The sequence below is a fragment of the Megalobrama amblycephala genome, linkage group LG7 (assembly GCF_018812025.1).
Source record: "Megalobrama amblycephala isolate DHTTF-2021 linkage group LG7, ASM1881202v1, whole genome shotgun sequence".
Lineage (NCBI taxonomy): Eukaryota > Metazoa > Chordata > Actinopteri > Cypriniformes > Xenocyprididae > Megalobrama > Megalobrama amblycephala.
Window position 1 is genome coordinate 32,788,407 of NC_063050.1, and position 27,256 is coordinate 32,815,662.

The following is a 27,256-nucleotide window of genomic DNA, read 5'->3' on the forward strand; positions in this document are numbered from 1 at the left end:
ATTTATTAATTTTCCCCTCATGTTAAGTAAATCGTGGCCATTTTGTGCTAATTCAGTACATTGTGGCCATAATTTAAGTAAACTGAAGGAATTAATTAATGAAACATGGACAAATATGTAGGAACAAATTCTTAATCTGTGTCTAAGATATTGAAATGTATTATCAGTGATGTGTTGCTTTTGTCTGGCTATCACCAGACCAAGCTCAATTTAAAATTGAACATTGGTCTGGGGAGTCTGTATGTATTTTCTACTGCACAAAAAGCGTGATCAATGAGCATTATTCACGCATTTGGATAGTCCTTCAACCAATCAGATCAACGATCCGGGTGACGTACTTTGCAGAGCGACGCGAAAACTCCAGACAGGTTTAGTTTGTATTGGTTTGTAGCATTGATCAGCGGTTTGCAGAAGCAGCAATGGCATCGAGCGATTTTTGCAGGTTGTGCAAAAAAAACATGAAAGTGAATGATATTTACACCCACTCGAGCGATTTGTTTGCTAAACTAAAGAAGTCATTCAGCATCGTTGAGAGGTTAAAAGGAATTGGATTGATGGTCGTGCTTGCCGTCGCTTCTCTATCGTCATCGTGTTATACTCGCCAATAGCGAGCAAGGTGGATAAGCCAGTCTGTGATTGGTTCCCGCAAAAGTGTAACAGAAGCAGTAGAAATGAATGTACGGGTTTCCAGACTGAGTTGCCGGGCGATCAGGCTGGGTTTACACAGTCTAGTGTTGCTTAATATTTTTGTAAAAACTATGATTTTTTTTAAGGATTTTTTGACTAATAGAAAGTATTAGAATGAATAGAGGAACAGCATTTATTTGAAATAGATTTTTTTTTTTTTTTGTAAAAGTTACTTTTCAACAATTTAATGTATACTTAATTTCTTTCATCATTTTAATATCATTAAACATGACAAAATCTTTTTGGGTCTGATCCGATTGAGCCGGTGTGGTGAGGCCATACACAGCCATGCTTTAGATGATGTCTCAGATATATTAAAGGATTAGTTCAATTTAAAATGAAAATTACCCCAAGCTTTACTCACGCTCAAGCCATATAGGTATATATGACTTTCTTCTTTCTGTTGAACACAATCGGAGTTATATTAATCTGACACATCCAAGCTTTATGGCAGTGAACGGGAGCAAGTATGAAGCTCAAGAAAGTGCATCCAGCCATCATAAACGGCTCCAGGGGTTTAATAAAGGCCTTCTGAAGGAAAGCAATGGAAAAATATCCATATTTAACAAGTTATAAAGTAAAATATCTAGCTTCTGCCAGATGTAGGACATAGAGTAAGCGTTTTGAACTGCGAGAAGCGTTACACTTTCTTCGTAAGTTAATACAGAAGGCGGTCTGGCGGAAGCTAGATATTTTACTTGTTTAATATGGATATTTTTCTTACACAAACGCTTTTCTTCGCTTCAGAAGGCCTTTATTAACCCCCTGGAGCAGTGTGGAGTACATTTCTGATGAATGGATGCACTTTCTTGAGCTTCAAACTCATTGGTCCCGTTCACTGCCAAAGCTAGGATGCATCAGGAATATAACTCTGATTGTGTTCATCAGAAAGAAGAAAGTCATATACACCTAGGATGGCTTGAGGGTGAGTAAATCTTGTGGTAATTTTCATTTTAAAGTGAACTAATCCTTTAAGCAGATGTATTGAAGTTCATGAACTCAACCTCAAAATCTTTCTCTTTCCCAGTCTTTCGTTCGGTCCATTGTTTTCCCTGTATCTATTTCTTTCTGTATGCCCCATTTTCATAATTTAACCTCAAAAATCCAAAGCATCTCTTCTTTTTTTGTTCTTGAATGTCCTTCGCTTTAAAAAATGCATTAAAAAGCTCAGCCCAGCTCTTTGCCCGTACTGTATTTAAAGTATATATAACTCAGGATCCATTTAAACAAGTAGGTGTTCAAAATCTCACCTTCCCCTGCGCCTGATAAGGTCTGATTAGATTTACTCACCCCTCCCTTATCTCTGCGGATTCACTTAGCTGACCAAAGCATCTTAATCTCACACTATCTGATCTTCACATCTTGGCAGAAGAGAGATGCCTCTGTCACATTCAAGGTGTTTCAAAGAGGGAAAACAATCGGTCTCCCGCTTCGGCTGGCTCTCGCTCACTGTCAGCTCCCCTCACTGCCGATCTCCCTCTCTTTCCCTGTCTTCCTCCCTCCCTCTCCTCTCCTCTCCTCGAGGGTACCTAAAAGCATGGTGTTTGCTGGAATGTGATTAGTGTCGGCCGCCGGAGCACTCAGCGGGAGGAAGCTTGGGCCATGCCGCTGAACTACGGTGCCCCGGAGGTACAATCAGTGCTGAGTTAGCACTACTCTGTTTTCTCTTCTCCATCTCTCTCTTTGCCTTCAAATCTGATTGATCCTCCATTGAATTATTATGGTTTGTGCACTTGCTTTCCAGCAAAAAAATCCTGGCAGCCTGTTAGATCATAAATGCATCTCCTCAACCAAGGTCACCTCTTGTTTTGGATTCCCTGGGCTAATGAACTCCTGCGTCCACTGCAAAAGTCCTCCACAGTCAGCATAAGAGAGCGAGCGGAGAGTGAATGAAGGTTGAAAAGCTCTGAGATGGATAAAGGAATCGTCTTTGAACTCCTCTGTCTTTGACAAGCCATAAAGAAGAGATACAACTTCTGATCTTCACACTTTCAGCGCTGCCCCTAAAGATTAATTTCAGGAACATGAAGGTGGAAGTTATCCTTCAGTCTAGTGACTAGTAAAGGTGTCCTGGCAGTGACTGAGAGTCTAGAATGACGTTCTACAAAGGGGGAGCCATTGATTTTTGAAGTTTCATAAAATAAGCATGCATAAAAAACTTCACAAGAGCTCAGCAGGACTGAAATTGTGCCAAGGGGCTAACTTCAAAATCAAAACTAGTTAAAGGACAGGACATAGTTTTAATGACACTAAGTTTAAAGGATTAGTTCATTTCTGAATTAAAATTTCCTGATAATTTACTCACCCCCATGTCATCCAAGATGTTCATGTCTTTCTTTCTTCAGTCGAAAAGAAATTAAGGTTTTTGAGGAAACATTCCAGGATTCTTCTCCATTTAGTGGACTTCAGTGGGGTTCACTGGGTGGAAGGTCCAAATTGCAGTTTCAGTGTAGCTTCAAAAGGGCTCTACGTGATCCCAGATGAGGAATAAGGGTCTTATCTAGTGAAACAATCTGCCATTTTACATACTTTACATACATTTAACCCCAAATGCTCATCTTGCACAGCTCTGCGATGCGCCACGCATTGAAAAGTCACACATGACGCAGGCAGAAGTACCACTCGTAAGGCGAAAAACTAATTTTCTCCTCCAACTTCAAAATCATCTGATATCATTGCTTTTCCTTTTTTTTATAAAGGGTGTTTAGCTTAATCTTTGCGCATTCACTTTGTAGACACTGGATCGGTACTTCTGCCTACGTCACGCATGACCTTGTAACGTGATTACATCATGTGTGCGGATCGCAGAGCAGTGCAAGACAAGCATTTGTGGTTAAAAAGTAGAAAAGAAAATGAGAGATCGTTTCACTAGATAAGACCCTTATTCCTCATCTGGGATTGTGAAGAGCACTTTGAAGCTGCACTGAAACTGAGTAAATGAGTAAATTATCAGGAAATTTTAATTCAGAAGTGAATTCATCCTTTAGCTGTTCAAATTTATGCAGCCTTCCGTAAAATGTATTTTTAAACACAAATGAAAAATATCAGTTAAAAGCCTGTACATTTCAAGAAGCGTTTGACCCGACTTAAAATGACACGTTTCATAATTTTGCATGAATTCCATGGTCATATTTAATGTCATGATACCATTTTGATGTAGTTCATTCTCCTAAGAACAAGACCAAAACATCATTATGCTTTCAGACTGAAATAAAAACTAACCAAATGTGATATGTATTTCCCCCTACATTATAACCTAATCTATTACTCCCTGCTGCTGGAACCCATACAGAAGCCATTCCAAAAAGCATCTTTCCGCACTGACAGACATTCTAAAGTAACTGTGAATTCAGGGAAAACAAAATGAAGAGTTCACATGCAAAAGCAGCTGAATGGCACCTCCGTTAAAAATGAGATAATGATATCGAGCGAATGCTCTCCGCACATAGTATACGTTCATCAAATACTTCCGCTTCAAATCCGCTAAATCCCAGTGTCAGGCCATTCAGAAATACCGGTTTGTTGGCAGACACCGCTAAACGCCACTTCCCTTTGTTAGCAAAAGCCTTTAAGTCCACAGAAGGACCAATCGGAAGATGTGAATCGAATCATATGATTTCAAGATGAATGATGGCGTGTTTATGAGCTGACTTTCAATTGCCGAGCTGCAAGTTTTTATTATGTTTTATCCATCGTTACAGTGCAATGACAGGATTTTGCAAGTAAACAAAAAAAAGTCTTCTTGTCCAAAGAGGCGGACTTAGAGGTTTTTGCAAAAAACAAACGAACAAAAAAAACACACACACACACACACACACGCAGTCAAATTTGTTAAATGCCAATCAATTGACTAAAGACATTTTTTTAAAATAAGGCATTTTAATAACTGAATAATAACCTTTTCATTGCCATTAAAGGGATAGTTCACCCAAAAATGAAAATTTTATGTTTATCTGCTTACCCCCAGGGCATCCAAGATGTAGGTGTCTTTGTTTCTTCAGTAGAACACAAATGAAGATTTTTAACTGCAACCGCTGCCGTCTGTCAGTGGTATAATGCAAGTCAGCGGGAACTTGGACTATAAGAGACTATAAGACTATCACGATTCGTGAGGTCTGATCGCGCTCTGACAACGGCAGTGATGTCTAGCACTCATTGAAGCATATGCGCGAGACATCACTGCCGTTGTCAGAGCACGATCAGACCTCACGAATCGAGTGATGAATGCAGTTGGACATAGTGGTGTATTAGAGGTAAAAAAATGATATAAATACTGTTCGGTTTCTCTCACAAACCGATCGTTTCGTGTCTTAAGACATCAATGTGTCGTGTCTTAAGACATCAATGTGTCGTCACGAGCCGCAGGGTTTAATTTGGATTTGTCTGTCGTGTTTTATTTACTCTTATAGTCCAAGTTCCCGCTGACTTGCATTATACCACTGACAGATGGCAGCAGTTGCAGTTAAAAATCATCAATTGTGTTCTACTGAAGAAACAAAGTCACCTACATCTTGGATGCGCTGGGGGTAAGCAGATAAACATCAAATTTTCATTTTTGGGTGAACTATCCCTTTAAAGTGAAATTGCTGAACCTAAACATAGGAGCCTGGTAAAAAAACAAAAAAAAAACAAGGACTTAGAGGTTTTTGCATCTGAACTCTTCAAGTCCTGTGCCAGCCAAACAACTGTCATTGATATGCATGGCAGTTCAAATGGTTAGTGTTAATTTTTACAATGTTTTTTTGCTTTAGTCATAGTTTTGACATTTGATGAAAATATATATATATATATATTTTTTTTTTTATTTAGTCATTATAAGCCATTGTAAATGCGTCTTGCTTTTTGTCTTGTCATATTATTGCTATCAGTATGTTTTAATTACAATCATTCAGTTAACATCATCATACACATATCATTAATTAAAAAAAAAACTCATTAACAAACATTTCAATCAGTAGTATTATTGATGATATTAATAACTGTATATCTTTCACCAGATATACAGATATTACTTTCAAGAGTTTGGGGTCAGTAAGATTTTCACGTTTTTAAAATAATTCTCTCATCAAGGCTGCATTTATTAAATCAAAAATACAGTAAAATAGTAATATTGTGAACTATTATTACAATAAAAAAAACTTTTTTTATTTCCACATTCATTCCTGTGATGTCAAAGCTGAATTTTCAGCATCATTACTCCAGTCTTCAGTGTCACATGATCCTTCAGAAATCATTCTAATATGCCGATTTGGTGCTCAAGAACCATTTCTTATCATTATCACTATCAGTGTTGCTGTTAATTTTTTATTAACATTTGTGCTGCTTAATATTTTTGTAGAAACCATAATACTTTTTTCAGGATTCTTTGGTGAATAGAAAGTTAACTAAACAGCATTTATCTGAAATTGAACATGTCACTTTTGATCAATTTAATGCATTCTTGCTGAATAAATGTATTAATTTCTTTCACAACAAAAACTGTATTGACCCCAAACTTTTGAGAGGTAGTCTACATAAACCTCTTTGGTCACAGTTTACCTCATCATCAGTGTCAGCACATCAATGTCATCATGTGCTAGAAATCCTTTGAAATATGAAAAAATTGATACAGGCTTTTAGCACCTGTGTGATTTCCACGATTTCACCAAATCCCAAAAGGCTGTGTTTCCAGTCACTCTAAAGCCGCCTTTTCTGATTTTGGGTGCACTGTCTTCTCTCCACGGCACAATGAGGAAATTGTGCTGACTACTCGTCCTTGCAAAGTCCTCATTAGCCTAATGAAAGCCTTCAAACGCAAAAACCAAACAAGGGTTCTGGGAGGTTATTAGGAAAATTACACCTCCAGGAGGGCCAGGGTAAGAGAGTTGGTTGGAAAGAGAGGGGGGGTCCTGCTCATTACTTCACGCTCTGCAAATCGCTAACTAATTCAGCTCCACTACCGTGCAATTTCTACCTCTATGGATAATTTTCACAGAATTGTGAGTGAGAGTATTCATTGATTTCTCAGAATATGCACATCAAGATTCACATATGAACAGAAATGAAATACACTGAGTATTAATTGACACATCAGCAGGATCAGCAATCATTTCCTGCAGTCAATCTAAACCATTGCTGATAAATGATCTGCTAAGCTGAAGGAAAAATATTAGATAATTTCAAATCTGTTTAGGAAAAATGCTTGCATTTTCCATGACTTTTTTGTTATGTAATTCAAAACATGTTTTTTTTTTTTTTGCATTAGAAGAATGGTAAAAGTGCAGTCACTGCTAAACTTTTTGACCTTGTTGAACTGTACTGTAATGAACTTGTTTTTGCATCTGAGATAAGCACTTTTTTACTGTTTAAACAATGTGATGATCTGTGCTGTTAACCAGTATCAGACAGAAGGCACCTTCTTAATACTTTTTTTAAATAAACAGCTTATAAGCCATATTTACGGGCCTGATTTATTAGGCAAAAGATAATGTTTGAAACTGCGTAAGTGCAGTTACGTCTTGATATAATTTAATAAAAGTTTCTTGTAGAATGGCTTTCACTTGCAAATGGTATTCAACACATAATTCAATACTAGCATCTAACCTTTTTCTGTAGAAGCCCTCTTTGTTTCAAGGCCTGTGTCATGGGTTGCCAGATCCCCCTCTTTTGGTCCTGGTGGTGCACTTGGAGACAGGCCTAACAAGGCGTGGCCAAGAGAAAGACCATTCTGATGTAAATCTAAAGGGAAAGGAGGGGCATATAAACAGATTTTACAAACAAAGAACGTAAATACAAAGACTGATCCTTGAAGCCCAGTGTACTCATATAGTAGGTATAAATTCATATAGTAAGTATAAAAATATGTACATTACCATTCAAAATTTGGGGGGTATTTTTTTAAAGAAAGAAAATAACACTTTTATTTTGCAAGGACACATTATATTGATCAACAGTGACAGTTAAGACATTTTTAATGCTCCAAAAGATTTCCACAAAAATATGAAACCGTTTCCAACATTTATAATCATATAAGAAATGTTTCTTGATCACTAAATCAGCATATTAGAAAGATTTCTGAAGGATCATGTGACACTGAAGACTAATGATGCTGAAAATTCAGCTTTGCCATCACAGAAATAAATTATATTTTAAAATATATTAAAAAGTTTTTACTGTGTCTTTGGTCAAATAAATGCAGCCTTAGTCAGCATCAGACTCCTTTTTCAAAAACACTAAAAAATCTTGCGAACCCCAAATGTTTGAACGGTAGAGTATGATGTTTTAATTCAATAATGAAAGATTCACTTATATCAAGATGTGAACATTAAGTCTGTACTGTACTGTACTGATCTGGTACTGAACAAGCTTTTTAACAAAAAGTCAAGTAAATAATATTATAAAAGCAATTTCAAAAAGCGTAAAAATGATTACAAGAGTTGAACCTAGGATTTAAAACACATATTCTGTCCCAAATTATATCACACCACTGATATCTGATATCTTGGGTAATATTTTTAATGCGTCTGATGACAGACTGAAAAAAGTAGACAGCATTATCTGTAATTGCATAGTTTTAGTTCCGGTTAAAGCAATGCACATGAACAGCTCTGATGGCTTTGCTTTTAGTAGATTCTGTGATATCACCTTATTCTTAATTCTAAAAGCACATTTGTAAGGTTATATGTGCAGTTTCACATTATCGTAAGAGCATAGTGCTAAGTGCTCAGGGACCAAACTCAGTGGTGCTAAATTAGTATGTTTGGTTTCTGCCATATACAGAGAAAAAATAAAAATGTAAAAGTATACATATTATTACAGCAAACATGACACTGATGACAACTAAAATCTTGAATTGACTGTATATGCAATGTAGACTTTGTAACAAGACACAGAGAAATAAAACAAAATGTGGTCAGTCAGACGTACGTGGCCGGTCAGAAGAGCTCTCTGTGTGGGCAGGAGAGCTGGACACGCTGCTGCTCTGTCTGGAGGATAAGTGGCTAGCTGACCTGCGGCCATCATCCAAAGAGGGTACGGGTGACGGGCTGTCTGGAACTCGCTCCTGATGGTGAACACACACATTAGTCACCATAATCTGTAATATTTTATAAGACCATAATAAATGCTAAATCATTGCAGAAGAACTTTCTCTGTTGTGACATTTCATATACTGTTCTCAATGGTAAATAGTACACTGAGTAAAGGCACCTACACACTACAAGATAATCAGGCAAATTTTTGTCCCAATTCTCCCCTTCTGCTTTTTCGCTGTGTTCCACTAAAAAAAAAAGTCCCCGAAAAGTCCCCGACTTAAGGAAAAAAAAATCACGTTTTGTCCCGCATTTCATATTTCCTAAAATTTCGTTATGACTGATAGAACGAGTACACAGCAAAATCCCCAGAGTTAAATCAGCTCTGCTCAGAGTACATATGGTACCTCTCTAAATAGTGTTAAAATAACACTAAAGAAGAGTTAAAGTTAATGAGATAATTAAGCAATTAATTAAGTGATGATTGTGCATTAGTGATGAACACCTGCTGTTAACAATCACTGAAGAAAAGAGTTACACAAGAACTACAACTGACTTCAGTCACAGCCATATTAATTGCTTAATTATCTCATTAACTTTAACTCTGCTTCAGTGTTACTTTAACACTATTTAGAGAGGGACCATATGTACTCTGAGCAGAGTTGATTTAACTCTGGGGATTTTACTGTGTAGTAGTAGTGTTCTGTCACGTGAGATCAGCCCAATCAAATTCGTCATAGAACAAAATTACCATCCAATCACAATTCGTTATCGATTAACTTGCCGTTAGTGAAGGCGGGATAGGCGGAATCGTGCTGAATGACAAACAACAGAAGCGCTCTTTCTCGTGCACGCTCTCCCTCGTGCACGCTCTCTCTCTTTCCTTGTGCGCAATCCCAGTTCTCTCAGACAGCGCGCAATCAGTTCTCATTGCGCCTGAATGGTTAAATGCACACAGTTAACAAAATGTCCATCGTTTGGAGTATCTCATGTAAATTGTTACAGTAGCTGTATATCAAAGCACGACAGAGATGAAGTTAACAATGCGAGCAATACTTTAATAAAACACAGGCGATTCCAACAAGGTATGACAGCATGTACACATAAACGAGAACGGACAAGGAGTGAAGGAGAACACTGGGTATATATACAAGAGACCAACAAAGAGAACTAAACAAGGTGATGAGCTAATTAAAGGTGCTAAAGAGGATCTTTTCGTCGACTGAGAAACCAAAGACTGTTACTGAGTTTTTGAAATGAGCGCATGAGTAAGAACAACCCCCCTCCTTCACAGCTCATTTCAAGGGAACGCCTCCCAAAACTCGTGCACGAGTATTGGAACACGAGTGTTTACCACCGGCATTTGCTGTGTCATGTTAGTGGATTCATTATGTCAGACTCACCACAGGTAACTCATAATCTGCAGCTGTTATTCCTGTCTCCTGACAAAAAAATTGCATGCAGCGCCTGTGGAGTGTGGAAAGTTACTGGAGCGCGCACAAGGAACGTCATGGTCTCTCACAAGGAACGTCATGGCAGTGATTGACGAGCCAGAGGGCCAATCCACGCACGTCTCTCACAAGGAACGTCACGGCAGTGATTGACAAGCCAGAGGGCCAATCGTTTATGCGATGATCGCATAAACAATTGGCTGATGTTTTTAAGGCCCTACCTCGTGCACAGATGATGTATATTGATATTATTCATTTCAGTGCACCTAATAAATAGTCTTTTATCAGTTAGTAAAGACAGTTTCAAGTAATATTGCAAAAATGTATAAAACAAAACATCCTCTTTAGCACCTTTAACTAGACACAGGTGGGTCAAATGAACTAATCAGACTGGGGAAAACTGGGTCACAGGGGAAACAGAAACACAAGACATGTGACATAAATACATTCGGTTATGGCTTAAGTGGAAGTAAACAAGTGGGTGAAAACCAGATATGCGTCAGTATATTACATCCATGAATTCTGTCTTAAAGGGACAGTAGCCTAATTAATATTTGTTGATCAAACAACAAAATATGTTACATAAATGTATACATGGTAAGTAAACCTACTGTATCTGAAAAACAAGTTTATTTAATTTGTATCTCTGTTGTATTTGTCGTATTGTTTATATTTTTTTATATAACAGTAGCCTAATTATTGTGAAGTAAAATTTCTCATATTACAAATAAAATGGTCACATTGCCCACCCCTTGATGAACTATTTCATTAAATTATTTTGGATTCCTGAAGTCTGGCCCACACTAAAAGATTTTTAAAATCATATAAGATTTTCAAAATGTGAGAGACCTAAAACATGACGATAAAAAAAATAAAAAACATTTAACAGTTTTGTTCCTATAGTGTGTGGAGTGCCGCAATGTGACCAAGACAGCACACCACACACTAACAGATTCCATTCACAAACAATCAGAGTCCTGACTGTAAACATGGGAAATCTCGCAAAATCTCTCGCGGTCAAGCGGTAAAGTCCCGATTATCTTGATGGTTTTACAGATTATCTTATCATATTTTCCTGTCCTGTGAGACATGTTAAAGGGATAGATCACCCAAAAATGAAAATAATCCCATGATTTACTCACCCTCAAGCCATCCTAGGTGTATATGGCTATCTTCTTTCAGATGAACACAATCGGAGTTATATTAAAATATATCCTGGCTCTAATCTCTCCTGGGTTAATAAAGGCCTTCTAAAGCGAAGCGATGCATTTTTGCAAGAAAAATATCCATATTTAAAACTTTATTAACTATAATAACTAGCTTCCGGCAGGTGGCCGTACGCATCTATGGCGAAAGAGTAACCTCTGACACAACGTAGGATGTAGGAGTAGTGTAAGCTTAGATGCCTCTCGAGGTTCAAACAAATACAACAAACTCAAGCTCATCTTCTCTTATATTGAAATCATCTGACATTTGTCTTTAAAAATTCTAGTTTTAGACTTCTAATTCATGACCGGTGTTTATTTTTAGTTATTATAGTTTATAATACTATATTATAGTATTACAGTAATAAAGTTTTAAATATGGATATTTTTCTTCCAAAAACACATTGCTTCGCTTCAGAAGTCCTTTATTAATACACTAGAGCTGTATGGATTACTTTTATGATGGATAGATGCACTTTTTAGGGCTTCAAAATCTTGAATATTGATTCTTGAGCAAGAATATTATTTAATATAACTTCAATAGTGTTCATCTGAAAGAAGATCATATACACCTAGGATGGCTTGAGGGTGAGTAAATCATTTGAAAATTTTCATTTTTGAGTGAACTATCCCTTTAAGAGTGATTAAATCTGCTTGGAAGAACTTCAGGGCCGTATCGATCTCAAATTGTAACTATCCAAAATGTTTATGTTCGTAACTATCCAATATACATGATCCTAAATCCTTTTGTTCGGAGGGAAGCCTGAGGACAAACGTGCACACACGCACTCTGTAGATTGGAACAAAACAATACCCAATCATAAAGCAAGCTGCCAGCAGATGGAAGCATAAGATTTTAAAAATCTTTTAGTGTGGGCCAGGCTTAAGGGATCAAAAATAAGTTAATGGAATAGTTCACCCAAATCTTCTGTCATTATTTATTCATGATAACATCAGTCCAATCCAGTATGCTGTTATTCTTTAGTGGAATACAACAAAATAACTTTTAGGATAGCTTCACATTGATCTTTTTCATATAATTCTTACATAAAAGCCCTAAGAAGTTCACAAAACGTAGTTTATACAATTTGTGCACTACACTGTTGATGTAAGAAAAAAAGAAAAATTCATGCACAAGTACTGAGGTTTGTTCTTGTGTATCATGAAAGCACATTTGAGTTTCCGCAAGAACCAATGAGGTTAGTGGTTACACATCAAGAAAGTATAGTTCAGGTTTTGTTTATCATATTTGATGTGCTCTATATACTGTATGTGGGCTGATGAATGTTTATTTGTGAATAAAAGCCTAAATATAATTTGTTCATCATATATTGTGTCTCTTCTGAAAATCTGGTTTAAGCCACTCTATTCATATTGATTACTGTTACAATGTCTTTATGAATTTTTTGAAGCTTGAATGTTTTGGTGGACTGTACTTTCAATGAAGGCATAATAATCTCTAAGGTTTCATGAAAAGTGTCTTTCATTTGTCTCTATCGAAGATGAATGAAAATCATATGGGTTTGGAACGACATAATTGTGAGTAATTTTCATTTTGGGGCGAACTATCCCTTTAAATCTTCTTAAGAACCGTATGTAGAATTTGTGTCCTTGTACCTTTATAACTGATGTCACCATTCTGGATGGGGCACTCTGGACCTGAGCAGCAGCTGCCATACTGGCAATAGTGCTGAGATGGTTCATCTGGTTCATCGCCATGGTGACCGAGGCAGGAGGTAGACTAACTGGAATCAAGGGATGTGGCATCATCATGAATGGCAGTTCCAAACCTGTACAGAAAAGCATTGAAACACACACAAAATCATTCTATATGGAAACAAACATTATAAATGTTAAAGGGTTAGTTCACCCAAAAATAAAAATTCTGTCATTAATTACTCACCCTAATGTTGTTCCACACCCATAAGACCTTTGTTCATCTTCGCAACACAAATTAAGATATTTCTGATGAACTCCAAGAGGAATATGACTTATCCATAGACAGCAATTTAACCACCACTTTCAAGGTCCAGAAAGGTACTAAAGACGTCGTTAACCCTTAAATGCATACCTCGGGTCTTTAGTGACCCGGGACTTCATTCACTACCCTCCTCCTCATTCATTTTTTAAAGTTAGACATCAACCTTCTTGGTATTCCTCAATCAATTCATTATAAAGAGTATAACAAGACAAAACAAATCCTAAAATTATAAAAGAATGCCTATTTTTATATTCATTTTTTGTAAAAATTGTATAGGGTCGCTAACGACCCGAGGTGTGTATGAGTGTACGTATATTTTTTCAATTGAATCTTAGATGACGGTATAAGTGCAATTCACCTTTATTCCACAAGGTGGCAATGTCTGATACACAATGCTGAAGTGACGACTCATTTAGACAGAAAACGAAATAATAAGAAAAACATGAAATGGCTCAGCGATTTACTGCAGAGCAAGTACTGAACGCAATCAAATATGACTGTAACTGTTCACTGGATTGATCTGGTGAAGCTGTTAGCTTTCGAAATATTGATTTTGAAGATGTTGAAAATTATATAGTTTTGAGAATACGTTTGAGATCGCGAATGGGCTCATATTCGTGACCTCAAACATAAAACTAGCCCATTATTTGCTGAATTTACTGGGAAATGAGCTCTGACGAGGACAGTGATGATGGCATAAAACATCTGCTCAAACTGAACCCTTTCAAGCTCCAAAAGGTAACAAAATATGCTTTATTTTATTCTTCTGTAATTGTTACTCTTATATCAGAGGAGATTTATATTATCGCGACAGGTAGAGATCCTTCCGTGTTAGATATAGATCCGGGTCGATAAAGACCCGAATATGTAAGAATGATTGGTGAAACAGTCATGCATTTAAGGGTTAAAAAAGTTGAAATGACTGCAGTGGTTCAACCTTGATTTTATAAAGCGATGAGAATACCTTGTGTGCGCAAAAACAAAACAAATATAACAACTTTATTCAACAATATCTTCTCTTCTGTGTCATTCTCATCCACTGTTTACGTTCAGAACTTCCAGGTTCTACGTCAGAACGCCTTGAAAGTGGTTAAATTGTGGTTAAAGTCATAAACCTCTCGGATTTCATCAAAAATATCTTAATTTGTGTTCCGAAGATAAATGAAGGTCTTACGGGTGTGGAATGACATGAAGGTGAGTAATTAATGACAGAAATTTCATTTTTGGGTGAACTAACCTTTTAACTAATCACCCATAACATTAATCTAATACATATTTCTGCATAAACGCTCTAATGAAATGCATTAAAACTTAAAAAATGCATTCAAAAAAGCAAGCTCATTAAAATAACACATGCTGTACCAACAATTTAAGAATATTAAGAAACACTCATCAAATTGAATGGGAAAACATGTACATATTTTCAAATTATGATGCTTCACATTATGAAATTTCAGTTTCTGCTTTGTTAGAGCTCTCTTTAAAGACATGCCATTATGGCACAGCATGTCTACAAGTATAACTAGATCTGCTGGAGTCTGCACCTCAAACCAATTAGCTGCTTCTCAGACTGCTGCAAATGTCTTCATACATAACAACCCTGTGATAAATTAGACCACACACTCTATTTGTAGCACAACAAGCTACGTGACAGCAAGACTGCAGTACATACGCCTGCTGTGTGACCGGTGTTTTGCTTGTTTTAGTGTGCTGATCCAATCCCTTGCAGCACTCTAACAGTGTTATGCTTTATAGGAATGTGAGCGGATATTCTCCAGAGAGGAATAACAGCAGAAAAAGGAAATGGATCCTCTCACAACTGAACAGGTCAGGGCATAAGGTTACAGTCAGCCACTCTACGGCCGCCTGTACTCCACCGCCACTTTGAAAGTGAAGGATGAAAGAGAGAGAGAGAGGACATTTCGGCAGTTTCTCTCAAAGACTTTTTCATTTCCCATCAGTCGCCTTAAGAGACGCTCCTGAACTGTGTTGGCCTCGTGGTAATGGATTCACTTGGGTTGATACTCGCACTAGTAGCGGAGCCGTGGCCGGCGATGATGAAAAGGAAGGCCAGGAGATGATGAGCCCTTTGGAGGTGATAGTTTTCAAGACCCTCCATCTCCCTCTGCTTTTCAGCCAAATACCAGGCAGCTCTGGGGGTCAGAGGTCACCTCTCAACCACAGAGACTTACAAATGAAAGTTCTACCCAAGTCCCCCCTCCCTTTCGTCATGACATTTTTAGTCAGAGATGGAGAGAGGGAGCAGAAAGAATAAAAAAGCCCCTGATTTTCATGAAATAGATGACACGCAGATCAGTCACGGTGATCGGGCGACAGAAAGGAAGTGAAAGGCAGATCAAAGAAAGGAATTGAGCGTTGAAGGGATTGATGTATAGATGGGAGGGGGATGTGAGCCAAGCACAAGCACATGCCAAGAACATGCAAGCTGCTCCGTCTTTCTCAGTAGGCCATCGCTAATATTCTTAAAGATAAAAACGACAGTGCCATCCTCTTTTCAAGTGGAATTTAAACTGCCATATTACGCTAGAAAATGCTGATAGGAGCAATATCTGGCCTTCTAAGCACATTCGGGAAAGGGCCAAAGTGGCAAGGAAACACTAAACCCCCTCCCCATCCAAAAAGACACTTTTGAATGAGACTGGAACTCAGCCAAATGCATCAACATCCATCACCCTTCATCTGTATCTCAAGGGGCCTACGTCTCAGCTTCTGCTGCAAAAAGAATAACAATGTGATCCGCTAGCGTCTGCTAACACCACAGCACCACTGAGGCCTGTTTCTGAAACACATGGTGGCCGATATCACTCACGAAGAGCTTTCAATCTTTATTTACCTAAAACAAAAGAGCCCACGGCTAAAAGAAATTGGAGACGCGCCATTTTAAAATATCCCCCCGCAGCAGTTGCCATTGTTTGCTCGAGCCTGAGCTATTGTGGGAGTGTAAATGATTTTGACAGGAAGTTGCAAATTGTATAAATATTTAGCATTTAATAAAAAGGAGAAACAAAACAAGCTGAATGCTGAGGAAAGGAAACAAAAGAAGTCTAATGACAGGGCTGGGAAGGAGCCAAGTACTCGGCTGGATAAATCCAAACACAACAGGGATCTTGGTACAAATTTGGGCACAAAACTGTTGCGCAAAAAGGCGTGGAGGGCAACAAAACAACACAACACCTGGAAAGGATTCAAATAAGAAACAGCAACAGAATGAAGTGTGAAGATTTTACCTGCTGATTATCACATGATATTGTTTGAGCTGAATAAGGAATCAGCTTAAACAACGTCTTTGCGTGTCCTTGATAATGGCACAGTCTATGAATATAGTACACTCTGGTGCCCTATTACTTTTTTAAAGCATTAGAGGCAAAAATACCATGTTTTTTATTATCTAAAATAAAATCAACCTTACATAAAAAGCAGCAAGTTTTCAACATATCAAAGGATTAGTTATTCTGGCATGTCCTACATCAAAAATGAGTAGTGTAGAATTCAGGTCTGGGCAAGACCAAACTTAAACTCAAGTCTGTCTTAAGTCGAGACCCTATTTTCAGGAGCATTTGGACTCTGCCTGCATTGGACTTGAATTAGCAGATATTGGCCAGTCATAGAAAATATGGTCTTTGACTCGGACTTGAGGCGGACATAAGTCCAAGTCTGGTCTTGTCCAGACTCATAAATTTGACATTGTAGTAAAAGTATTTTTTAATTATTAAAAAAAAAAAAAAAAAAAGGAAAAACTTCCCCAATACCATTTTTTTAAACATTCCTTTGTGACACCCATATAACATTAGTTGGACATGTAATAATCTCAATTTTCTTATTTTTTTCTTAAAGGATTAGTTCACTTTCAAATGAAAATTAGCCTAAGCTTTACTCACACTCAAGCCATCCTAGGTGTATATGACTTTCTTCTTTCTGATGAATGCAATCAGAGAAATATTAATAAATATCCTGATGTATCCGATCTTTATAATGGCAGTGAACAGGGGTCACAAGTATCTGCTGAAGAAAGTGTCTCCATCCACATCCATCCATCATAAATATGTGGTCCACACGGCTCCGGGGGGTTAATAAAGGCCTTCTGAAGCAAAGCGATGCATTTGTGTACAAAAAAAATCCATATTTAACAAGTTATGAAGTAAAATATCTAGCTTACGCCAGAATGCCTTCCATATTCAAGTTACGAAGAAAGTGTAAACTGGCATCTCGTCAGTTAAGTTTTTCCGTAAGTTGAATAGGGAAGGCGTAGGACGTAGTGTAAGCTTTTTGAACTGCAAGAGTTTTACACTTTCTTTGTATGCTGAATATGGAAGTTACTTCATAACTTGTTAACTATGGATTTTTTTACACAAACACATCGCTTCGCTTCAGAAGGCCTTTATTAACCCCCCCGGAGCCGTGTGGAGTACACGTTTATGATGAATGGATGTGGATGTATCGTGATATATGTGGATATATTCAGCTCATATCGTGAACCCTGTTCACTGCCATTATAAAGCTCAGATGCGTCAGGATATTTATTAATATATCTCCGATTGTGTTCATCAGAAAGATGAAAGTCATATACACCTAGGATGACTTGAGGGTGAGTAAAGCTTGGGCTAATTTTCTTTTGAAAGTGAACTAATCCTTTAGTTATGGTGTGGACTGAATTTGTCAGTCTTAAACGTTTAGCTCTGTGACCCAAGTTAAGGAAAAATGTTCAAACAAACTTTTTTTTTTCTTTATTTTTGGCAACTATAAGTTCATTAATAACTATGAACTACCATTTGGTACTAGATAACCCCTTTCCATGATAATTTGGGCTAAATGTGCAACATTTATTCTGTCACAGTGTTTATAATCAAAGAAAAACATTATTTTTTAAAAGTAAAAATTTTGTTTATAAAATGTTTTGGCATTATTTTGTACACCATTCTTACAAAATGGCAAATTATGCCATTATTTTGACATTACACTTTAAAATCTTCTCATTTTCTGAAATAGCAACTATTGTTTAAATATCTATATTTTCTTGAGCTTATGCAACATGTTAATAAAAACAACTTTTAATAGTTAAATTAACTGTACACACAGAAGTGAGGCTTCCGATTTTCCTTGTGCTACTGGAAACCCCTTCCTCTTTATTGCTACTTTAATCTCAGTCATAAATGTTTGTGCTCATGGCATGTGTTGTAACCCCCTGCAGGTAACGCAGCAGTTCTCTTTTCCTCAAGCCAACCTCCCCTGAGACAGAGACCACCGGCAGGTGTGTGTGAGAAGAAGAGACTCTATCTGTGACGCCAACTTCTGAGAAGCATTTGTTGGCCTGACAGCACCAATTCCAGTGTACACTTCTATTTCTCACACACTACAACATCTCCAATGAATTATTAACCAACGATAAGACTATTTGTTTTCTCTCTTTCCCCAATAAAGGCATTAAACGTGTTGTAGCCTGACAGTCGTATATAAAACAGTAGCGATAGGCGAGCTTTATTTCCCAGACGAAGGTGCGGCTGCCAGTAAGCAGCTGTGGTCTAGGTGTTTAGTCTGTGCGTTTAGCTCTGGTCTTTGTAGTGGTTAGACACCATGGAGTAATTTCCACATTCCCGTCAGCAGGGGGTGGGGGAGGGGATTATGGAAAACCGGAAGTCTTGTTTCTCCTTAGAATGAAATTAATGATGCCTCCATGTGCTTACTGTTGAGTTACTTCCCTTATGGAAATAATCACAAAACAAGCAACAACAACCGCAGTGGGGGAGAGAAAGGGATGAAAAAGAGAGATGGAAATAAGGGGTTATGTGGTGAGGCCCTTGAAGGGGTTTGGGGCCTGTTTCAGGAAAAGGTAATGAAGGTGCAGATATTTTGATACGCAGATGAAAGAACCTGGGAGGATGTAATCTTCAGTATTTGGCTGTAAAACAGAGGTGATCTTTCTTCTATGGTTGAGACAAGAAATAAATCTGAGCTCAAAATTAATTTTAAAACAGAATTATTAGATTGGCTTGGAACAAAACTGGAGGAAGAAGTATTAACAGGCAGTTTGTTAAACTATACATGCTCTCCCACACTTGCACTGTTTGTCTGGTCAGAGGAACACGCAGCAGAATTATTGAGTGCTCTAGACAGAGAACACACACACACACACACACACACACACACACACACACACACACACACACACACACACACACACACACACACACACACTTTTGCCACCCACAGCCACACAGAGACTCAGAGAAGCAGTCGTCCTGACCAGCTGCTTGTGATTACTTGTGTTTACAATGAGCATCAGGCATCTGCTGCATGTAATCCAAAACATACACACCCAGAGTCTGTGGAAAAACCTAACGACACATGTGCACAAAAACACATTATTAAAGCACAAACACAGACTATTAAAATTTGAATTTGTAAAAAAAAAGAAATGACTGCAAATAAACATATTAAGGAGACATCTCAATGTGAGTCAATGTAAAGATCGGACAATGACTTTTTCTTTTCAAGTAGCAATGACCATCCATTTTATTTATTTACGTATTTATTTGAAAGAGATTAATGCTTTTATTCAGCGAGGATGTATTACATTGATTCAAAGTGACAGTAAAAACTTTCCCCCACACACACACACACACACACACACACACACACGTGCGCGCATTGGGTTTCCATGTTTTATGAAGACATTCCGTAGACATAATGGTTTTTATACTGTACAAACTATATTCTATCCCCCTACACTAACCCTAGCCCTAAACCTACCCAACACAGGAAACTTTCTGCTATTTTATATTTAAAAAAAAAGATAATTCTGTATACTTTAATAGCTTGTTTCCTCAGGGGGACCAAAAAAATGTTCCCACAAGGTCAAAATTTACTGGTATTACTATACTTGTGGGGACATTTGGTCACCATAACATAGGGAATACCATGTCCACACACACACACACACACACACACACACACACACACAGCTGTTTAAAATAAAAATAGTTCTTTTGAGTTTCCTAAAAATGTTTCATGGTTTCCACAAAAATATTAAGCAGCACAACCATTTTCAACTGTTTTTTGTTTGTTTGGTTGGGTGTTTTTTGTGACAATAATAAGAAATGTTTCTTAGCACCAAATCAACATATGAGAATGATTTGATTTCTGAAGGATCGTGTGACACTGAAGACGCTGAAGATGCTGAAAATTCAGCTTTACCATTATGGTCTTAATTGTGTGTTTGTCAGTGTGTGAGAATATGGTAAAAAGACGAAAGAATAAAAACATATGTTATATCATCTCTTCTATTTTTTTTTTTTTTTTTTTTTTGTATTTTAAACTCCTGTGTCCTTTAAAGTTGAAGTATTTCTACACAGAAAAAATGACCATTATTTTATTGACCCATCTGCCAGCAGGGGCTAACAGGGCCATGCTAACCAGTCAAGCAGTGATCTCTTGGTCATGAACCTAACAACATAAGCTCAACCAGTGGCATGTGTGGCAGGACTACCTCACTAGCTTTGATTTAGTTTGGTGCCTCTAGTAGTACAGAAATTACACACCAGAGGTGAAATTACACACACCTTTAAATTTGTGTAGAACCCAACATACAGTTTTTTTATCAAATCTTTCAAATGTGTTCTTTCTTCAAGGTGGCCCAAGAGTTCACAAGAACATTTCAGAAAGAGCAACTCAATTCAACTCATCGAACTCTGTGAAAAGTCTCTCTCTTTTTCTCCCACACCAATGTTTATGGCACTAATTATAAAAAGTGCTCGATCAGTGTAGCAGAGTCGTCTCACATTGTGTTCTCACATCTGTCTCATGTTTCAGTCCTTTTTTCTAAAGGTCGCTGTATTCCATACGACAGCTTCATAATGAAAAGCAATGAAAATACTGGGTATACTGGGTATACTTAGATTTTTTTTTACGTGAACGCACACAGTCGAACACACAGCATTGGAAAGTATACTTCACTTGACTCGTACGCATACACAGGCGTTCGACGCATGTGCAGTTTTGAGCAATCTCTTGCCACGACTTACAACCCATGTAAACATCTTTGTATTATTTCATGCTAGAGTTGTACAAATGAGGGTAATTTCTAACCTCTTCGCACAATTTCTCATATTGCCTCCATTGTCACTGTAGCTTGCATGGGTTCCGGTCTGTTCTGTTTATGCATTTTTTCTTTGACTACCTCGTGAATCGACGCCGACAGGGCACAGTTGCCACCTTGTGGATAAATTAATTACTGCAAAAAAAATTAAATGCGTAAATGCGACCTCTGCGTACAAGTACGGTTACATAAATCCGGTGGTGCGCGTACAGTACACGCGTACTCTTCTGACGAAGAAATTCGCGTCACGCTGACTATACGCTGACTCTCACATGCGCGTAAAAAGCAAACTATACTTTGGGCTTTACTAACTCTCTCCCACCCACTCTTCATCGCTTTTATATGGACAGACATTAATCGACGCACATGCACATACATAGAGCACATCAAATATGGTCAACAGAAGCTCAAACGAGCTTGGATGATGCATGACAACAAACCTCACTGGTTTTCATACGATACGTCTTTATGAACTTTCTGAAGTTTCTCATGCACTTCATGCAATCATTTGTTCTCTATTGGTTATTTTCTGTAATACCAGTGAAACTTCCCCACACTTCTGGTCTTGTGACAGTTCTGCCTGTCATCTTTTCCAGTGTCATCCATTTTGGCTCAAAATAAAAATGACTTTATATCAGTGGAGAGTTTTAGAGGAAAGTTCACACTACTCCAGTGATGTCATCTTTTGCTCAGTGCCTCCTCTGAGAATTCTTTATTCATATTTCATTTCTATGCTGATTCTAAAATGATGTTATAGGAATTAAAAGGAAAAATGAGAAAATGTTCCGCTTCATTAACTGCTCTTCTTTTATCATCCAATTTTTTCCTGATTATGTTCTCCAGGAATCCCATTTCTTTTCTATTACAATTTTTGGGGAAGTTCGGCTTATCTGTCAGCTCTATCCCATGAGAATGAGAGACAGGCTCTAATGGACATGTGGATGTGCTTGTGGAACTGCAGCCCTGGAGACCATGACATACACTGTCTTTACTTGTTCACTTTTCAAACTCTTCTCTTCTCTTTTGAAGTTTGAGGACAGTAAATAATAACTAATACAAATATATTTGTGTGTGTGTGTATATATATATATATATATATATATATATATATATATATATATATATATATATAGCTGAATTTATAAAAATGACCCCATTCATTACATACCCTTGATTCTTAATACTGTGTGTGGTTACCTGAATGATCCACGGCTTTTTTTTTTTTTTTTTTTTTTTTTTAGATGGTTGTTCATCAGTCCCTTGTTTGTTCTGAGCAGTTAAACTGAGCTTCAGGTCCTGCAGATTCTTTGGTTTTCCAGCATCTTTTGCATATTTGAATGCTTTCCAGCAGTGACTGTATAATTCTGAGATCCATCTTTTCATACTGAGGACAATTGAGGGACTCAAACTCAACTATTAAAAAAGGTTCAAACATTCACTGATGCTCCAGAAGGAAACACGACGCATTAAGAGCCGGGGATGTAAACCTTTTGAATTGGATGAACAGAATAAATTGTACTTTTTTTTGTCTTCTGGGAAACATGTAAGTATCTTTTGTAGCTTCCAAAGGGCAGAACTAAATGAAAAAATATGTTCCCTTTCAGTCGGTCACGTTCGACGTACGTCAGTAGTGACCGACGAATTGGGATATCGCTTAGAGAGCCCTATCATCTTCGTGTAAACTAAAACAAGCCAATGGAATTGGCGTGCGATATTTGCATAATGCGCACCGCCCCCGACAGGTGTACATAAATAGGAAGCGGATGCAATCGCACTCTGTCTTTCGCTTCGGAGCCATTCACTGGTGTCCTATTTAGAAGACTCTTTTCTTCGTTTGTTATTTATTCTAAAACATTGCCTCAGAAGAGGATCACAGCGAGCTTTTAGTGCTGGTGAAGAGGGCACGTTCAGCGAGGTCGCGAGTGTCCGAGGAGCTGAGCTATAAGCTCTAAAACTGCTGTTTTCACAGCAACACAAAGAGTGTGTGTGTGAGCGATTTGGGCCGGTTCCTCGGTGTGTCAGGGAGTGGTGTACCTGACACATCGCGTCGCTCCCTGGGTGCTTCAGCACGAGTGAGTTGACTTCCCCTTCTAAAAGAGCTTTACAGACGAACCCTGACAGTATGTCATTTCGTCTGTGCGTTAATGGATGCGGTCGTTCCCTGGTCCCTGCTGATGGGCACAATCGTTGCATCTCGTGTTTGGGCATTCTGCACGCTGAAGCAGCTTTTGTGGATGGTTCATGTTCCCATTGCGGGAACATGACCATCGCGGTGCTGAGGTCGAGGCTCTCCTTCCTGAAGTCTCAGGAAGCGGGGGTCCCCTCTCCTATGCCACGTACGACCGTTTTTTCCGGCCCCGGGAACCGGAATGACGGTACGGCGCTGTATAGAGAGGGCGACCTGAGGATTCCGGTCAGGGCTTTCCCGCCGAGCGGAAACGCTCCTCGGGCCCCTGCCGCCTCATCAGCACCGCAACCCATCGTGCCACCGTTGGTTTCCGCTGGGCCCTCTACGGACTGTCCAGCCGTTACCTTTGGTGTGCTGGCGGCGGATCGGATGTCGACCGCTGCGTCGGAAGGTGAGCCTGAGTCCTCGGGGGAAGATCCGGACGCGCTGCCGCCCGGGACGGTAGTGTTGCCCGAATCGGATCCCGAGCTCACGGCTGTGCTCTCCCGGGCCGCCTTGTGCGTCGGGCTTGGGTGGAACCCTCCACCCTGTCCCGGCCCATCTCGGTTGGACGATTGGTACTTGGGGGGGGGTCGCGCTGGTCAAATCCAGCGTCCCGCCCCAATGCCTTTCTTCCCGGAAGTACACGATGAGGTGACCAGGTCTTGGCAAGCTCCGTATGGGGCTCATACAGGGCCTGGTCCCTCGTCCGCCTTCACCACCCTGGACGGCGGGGAAGCCAGGGGGTACGCGAAGCTCCCGCCAGTCGAGCGGTCTATTGCGATGCAGTTGTGTCCAACGGCCGCTGGCGGGCGCGGTGAGCCGCGTCTCCCGTCCCAGGCCTGTGAATTCTCAGCCGGTCTGACTGAGAAAGCTTACAGTGCCTGTGGGCAGGCTGCCTCTGCCCTGCACGCGATGGCCCTTTTGCAGGTCTATCAGGCAAAAGCGCTGTCGCAGATGCCCCAGGAAGGTCCTGACCAACAGCTGCTTGGGGAGCTGCGCGCTGCCACTGACCTTGCCCTCCGGGCAACGAAGGTGACAGCGCGTTCTGTTGGCCAGGCGATGTCTACACTGGTAGTCCAGCAACGCCACCTCTGGCTGACCTTGGCAGACATGAGGGAGACCGACAAACATCGGTTCCTGGATTCCCCCGTGTCTCCGGTCGGCCTTTTCGGCGACGCGGTGGAGAGCTGTGCCCAACAGTTCTCCGCTGCACAGAAGCAGGCTGAGGCTATCAGACATGTCATGCCACGGCGGTCCGCTGCTGCCTCCACCCAGCCGCCCGTGGCTCAGCCTCAGCCCGCTCGTCGCCGAGGGCGCCCGCCTGCGTCTTCCTCCGCCCCTGCTAAGTCGGCAAAGCAGCAGCCTACACCAGCCAAACAGCAGGGTGCCGGTCGCGGACGTGGTGCCCAGCCCGTCTCTGCCAAGCCAGGTGGCAAGCGGTCGGGGAAAACTCGGCCCTGAGACGGGCGACCTGGAGCGGAAGGTTCCTGCCCTTCGGGAGAGTATTCCATCTGCTCTCCCACCCCCGGAGGAGGGCCGGGGGGATTTTGTGGCGTCTGTCTATCTACCGCCGCTGGCTCTCCGGAGTCCAGCGGTACCCACTTTGCCACAAAAAGAGCAGTTTCCTCAAACTCCAGGTCACAACAAGGTGTGTCTGCCAGTGTGCCAGGCCCCGCCTCGCCGCTGGCAGCACCCTCCCCATTCGCCAGCAGGCGGCAGTGTGATGGCGCAGACCGCGTCCCGTGCGCCGTCTCCCATGCACACTGCTGCCTCGCAGAGTCCGACCCCACTCGCGGCCGCTTCCAAGCCGCCCGAGTCGGGTCCCTCTCTGCCTTGCTGCCCCACCCCCGGTGCGTCTGTGGTGCCTTTGGTCCCGCTGGTTCGGAGTCTGGAGGCGTGGAGCACGCTTCCCAGCCCGTCCCGCTGGCTCATTCGCACTATCAGACTCGGCTATGCGATTCAGTTCGCCCGGCGTCCCCCGGTCTTCAGGGGTGTCCACTTCACTCAGGTGTCGTTGGACAGTGCCCCTGTTCTCCGGGCGGAGATTGCTGTCCTCCTGGCGAAGGATGCAATCGAGCCGGTCCCTCCAGCCGATATGAAGTCGGGGTTTTACAGCCCCTACTTCATTGTACCAAAAAAGGGCGGTGGGCTACGGCCAATCCTGGATCTGCGCGTCCTGAACCGGTATCTTCACAAGATGCCGTTCAAGATGCTCACGCAGAAACGCATTTTCGAATGCGTCCGTCCCCGGGATTGGTTTGCAGCAATAGACCTGAAGGACGCGTACTTTCATGTCTCGATTCTCCCTTGACACAGACCCTTCCTCCGGTTTGCGTTCGAGGGTCGGGCATATCAGTACAAGGTCCTACCCTTCGGGCTGGCCCTGTCACCCCGCGTCTTTACGAAGGTTGCGGAGGCGGCCATTGTTCCCCTCAAGGAACAGGGCGTTCGTATTCTCAACTATCTCGACGACTGGCTGATCCTGGCCAGCTCGCGAGAGCAGTTGTGCGAACACAGGGACATGGTTTTAGCTCACCTCAGCCGGTTGGGTCTTCGGGTCAACTGGGACAAGAGCAAACTCACCCCCGGGCAGAGGATCTCTTATCTCGGTCTCGAGCTAGACTCGGTTGCACGGACTGCGCGTCTCACCGAGGCGCGTGTCCAGTCGGTGTTGAACTGCCTGAGTTCGCTCAAGCGCAGGACAGCGGTTCCACTGAAAGTTTTTCAGAGGCTCCTGGGGCATATGGCATCTGCAGCCGCGGTCACGCCGCTCGGATTGCTTCATATGAGACCGCTTCAACACTGGCTCCGCGGCCGGGTCCCGAGATGGGCGTGGCAGTGCGGCACGCTCCGTGTCCCCGTGACACCGAGCTGCCGTCGCACCCTTGTCCGGTGGTCGGACCCTTCGTTCCTGCGGGCCGGAGTACCCCTCGAACAAGTGTCCAGGCACGCTGTGGTCTCCACAGATGCCTCTGCCACGGGATGGGGGGCCACGTACAACGGGCATGCAGTGGCAGGTCTTTGGACGGGGCCTCAGCTGCATTGGCATATCAATTGCCTCGAGTTGCTAGCGGTTCGTCTTGCGCTGGCCCGCTTCAAGAAGCTGTTGTCAGGCAAGCACGTTCTAGTCCGCTCAGACAGCACTGCGGCCGTTGCGTACATCAACCATCAGGGTGGTCTACGCTCCCGTCGCATGTCGCAACTCGCCCGCCATCTCTTGTTGTGGAGTCAGAAGTATCTGAGGTCCCTTCGGGCCACTCATGTCCCAGGTGTGCTCAACCGTGCAGCCGACGAGCTGTCACGGCAGCCTCCACTTGCGGGCGAGTGGCGGCTCCACCCTCAGGCGGTCCAGCTGATTTGGCAGCATTTCGGCGAGGCCCAGGTAGACCTGTTTGCCTCCCCGGAAACTGCCCACTGCCAGTGGTTTTATTCCCTGACCGGCGGCACGCTCGGCACGGATGCCCTGGCACACAGCTGGCCCCCGGGTCTGCGCAAATATGCGTTTCCCCCAGTGAGCCTTCTCGCACAGCTCCTGTGCAAGGTCAGGGAGGACGGGGAGCAGGTTCTGTTAGTGGCTCCGTATTGGCCCACTCGGACCTGGTTCTCAGACCTCATTCTCCTCGCGACAGCCCCTCCCTGG

The 27,256-nt window shown here is 41.1% G+C and overlaps 1 protein-coding gene across 1 annotated transcript in view; it reads right to left on the reverse strand.

Moving 5' to 3' along the window:
• The window catches only part of dachc (dachshund c), an 82,159-nt gene that overhangs the window by 15,397 nt on the left and 39,506 nt on the right, over nt 1-27,256 (reverse strand). Inside the window, exons 4-6 of the mRNA XM_048197116.1 lie at nt 12,970-13,142; nt 8,593-8,728; nt 7,270-7,404 (exon numbers count right to left, since the gene is read on the reverse strand). Of these exons, the coding sequence (XP_048053073.1) occupies nt 7,270-7,404; nt 8,593-8,728; nt 12,970-13,142 (444 nt within the window). The remainder of the gene's footprint in view (nt 1-7,269; nt 7,405-8,592; nt 8,729-12,969; nt 13,143-27,256) is intronic.